The 2,399-nt window shown below is 38.9% G+C and overlaps 1 protein-coding gene across 1 annotated transcript; it reads left to right on the top strand.

Moving 5' to 3' along the window:
* The first annotated feature begins 274 nt into the window (after positions 1-274).
* Positions 275-1,535, top strand: LOC140874120 (uncharacterized). Its single transcript, XM_073277398.1, has 3 exons — positions 275-646; positions 773-998; positions 1,378-1,535. Exons 1-3 carry the CDS (start codon positions 275-277, stop codon positions 1,533-1,535), a joined length of 756 nt encoding a protein of 251 aa, XP_073133499.1.
* The last annotated feature ends 864 nt before the right edge of the window (positions 1,536-2,399 follow it).

Raw genomic sequence — 2,399 nt, 5'->3', positions numbered from 1 at the left:
TCTAGCCAATCTACATGGATGACGTAATATCATCGGTGACTCCGATCGCTCATCATAGCTTCCGATCCTGTTCGGAGCTTCCTATCATGCCTTCGGAGCTTCCGATCCATCCGATACCCAATTTATTTAATTAGCATTAATCCTTTAATTACTCAATTAGGGTACGGGCTACTACAGTATGAATATTTTGATGTTAACCCTTTTAATTCGACAACGTTCGAGAATGTTGAGAAGACGAAGTACGAACCCGCGCAGAGAATCTTTGTCGTATAGAATGATAAATAGAATTGAGGGCCAATTGACCCATTTACGTAGGATTATTGATGCCGGAGATTACCAATGCGTTGTCAACTTGAGAATGAAATGGAACGCATTTGGAAGGTTGTGTTTCTTGCTTACTAACATAGGGGGTGTCGTTCATTCGAGATACGTGTCAGTTGAGGAAAACATAGCCATGTTTTTGTCTATCTTAGCGCATCACAAAAAGAACCGAGTGGCTGGTCATGATTATATGCGTAGTGGTCAAACTATAAGCGCTCATTTTCATGAAGTTTTGAATGCCATGTTGAAGTTATATAAGATTCTTCTTGTCAAGCCTACCGCAGTCGATGAAAATTGCACAAATGACACTTGGAAGTGGTTCAAGGTAATACTACAATTAATGTGAACTTCATTCATGTACGACACAAGTTTCTTTGCATACCAAATGTTTTTGTATTTCCTTGTAACGTTTCTTGACATTATTCATGTATTTTTTATTAATTAACGACAGGGGTGTATTGGTGCGTTAGATGGAACCCATATTCAGGTTCATGTCCCTTCACGAGATAAACCAAAGTACAGGAATAGAAAGGGCACTATTACGGTCAATGTTCTTGGTGTATGTGACCGCAATATGAACTTCATTCATGCTTTCACAGGTTGGGAGAGATCTGCTGCAGATGCTCGAGTTTTGAGAGATTCTTTGACTCGAGATGATTCTTTTAAAGTTCCAAGAGGTATAATAATATTGTGATCTGTTTCAGAATTTAATACATGATGAATTCCTGTATTTATCACTGAGTAATTGAATATTTACCTACCATGCAGGTTGCTACTAACTGTGCGATAACAGATATGCAAATGTGGAGGGTTTTCTTGCTCCTTACAGGCGAGTACGATACCATAGGGACGCTTGGGGCCACCGCGCATCTGAGCCTAAAAATTATAAGGAATTGTTTAATTGGAGACACTCTCAAGCAGGGAACGTAATTGAAAGATCGTTTGGTTTGCTGAAGAAGAGATGGGCCATCCTACGAAGTCCCTCTTTTTACCCCTTGGCAATGCAAAATCGGATAATTCTAGCATGTATTCTATTACATTATTTTATCCGTTTAGAGATGTCTCACGACCCATTAGATGAAGTTGAAGAAGATGTAGGTAGCCCTGTTTGCGAAACTGAACACAGTTATATTACTACGTTGGAGTCTTCCAACGCATGGGACGATTGGAGAGACCAGTTTGCAATGGAAATGTGGAACACTTTCGGGAATTAAATTTTGCGTTATCATATCATATTCTGTTCTGAGGATTAATTTCATTATTCATTGTATTTTGAATGTACTGTTGCTGAACACATTGTCAATATTTGTAGTCGTTGAATTTCTTGGATTTATGTGTAATTAAAATTTATGATTTGCTGGGCCAGCATTGAAAGCATTCGCAACATGGCACATTTTCATCTTGAAGATGATTCTGTTTTCTAAAATATATTGTTCATCTTGTTTATTGTACTTTGATCTACAGTTAAGTAGACAATGGATAGTGGAGCGAGTTCTGCAAGTGGCATTGGTAAGATCAAGACGGCTGACAAGACACGAAGAAGTTGGACTGCACATGAAGAAGAATGTCTTCTACAATCTTTGAAAGAAGCATGCTTAAAAGGATGGAAAAGTGAGAATGGGTTCAAAGCAGGCTACTTAACGTTTCTGGAGAATGCAATGCAAAAGGCCCTTCCTGGTTGTGAGCTATGTGGGAATCCACATATCAATTCCAAGATTCATGTATGGAAGAAAAACTATGGATCTTTGGTGTCGATACTAAGCAGAAGTGGTGTTGGTTGGAATGATAGTAACCACAATGTGGATGCTAACGACGAAACATGGGAGTCAATCATCAAGGTATGTTTTCGATATACAAATCTCTGCCTAGTAGCCTTGCGTTTTCATGTATTTATCTGCTCTATCACAGTCAGATCCGTCTATGAATACAATGAGATACAAGCACTGGACGATGTATGATGATTGGTGTCAAATCTTTGGAAACGAACGAGCTACTGGTGATTCTTGGAAGACATTTCGACATGCAGTAAATGATGTCTTACAATTGGAAACCGAATTGGATGTTAACTTGTCGAGCCC

Source organism: Henckelia pumila, chromosome 1 (genome assembly GCF_033568475.1).
Source record: "Henckelia pumila isolate YLH828 chromosome 1, ASM3356847v2, whole genome shotgun sequence".
Classification (NCBI taxonomy): domain Eukaryota; kingdom Viridiplantae; phylum Streptophyta; class Magnoliopsida; order Lamiales; family Gesneriaceae; genus Henckelia; species Henckelia pumila.
Note: the sequence above shows the minus strand (reverse complement) of the source record. Positions and strands in the feature narration are given on the sequence as shown.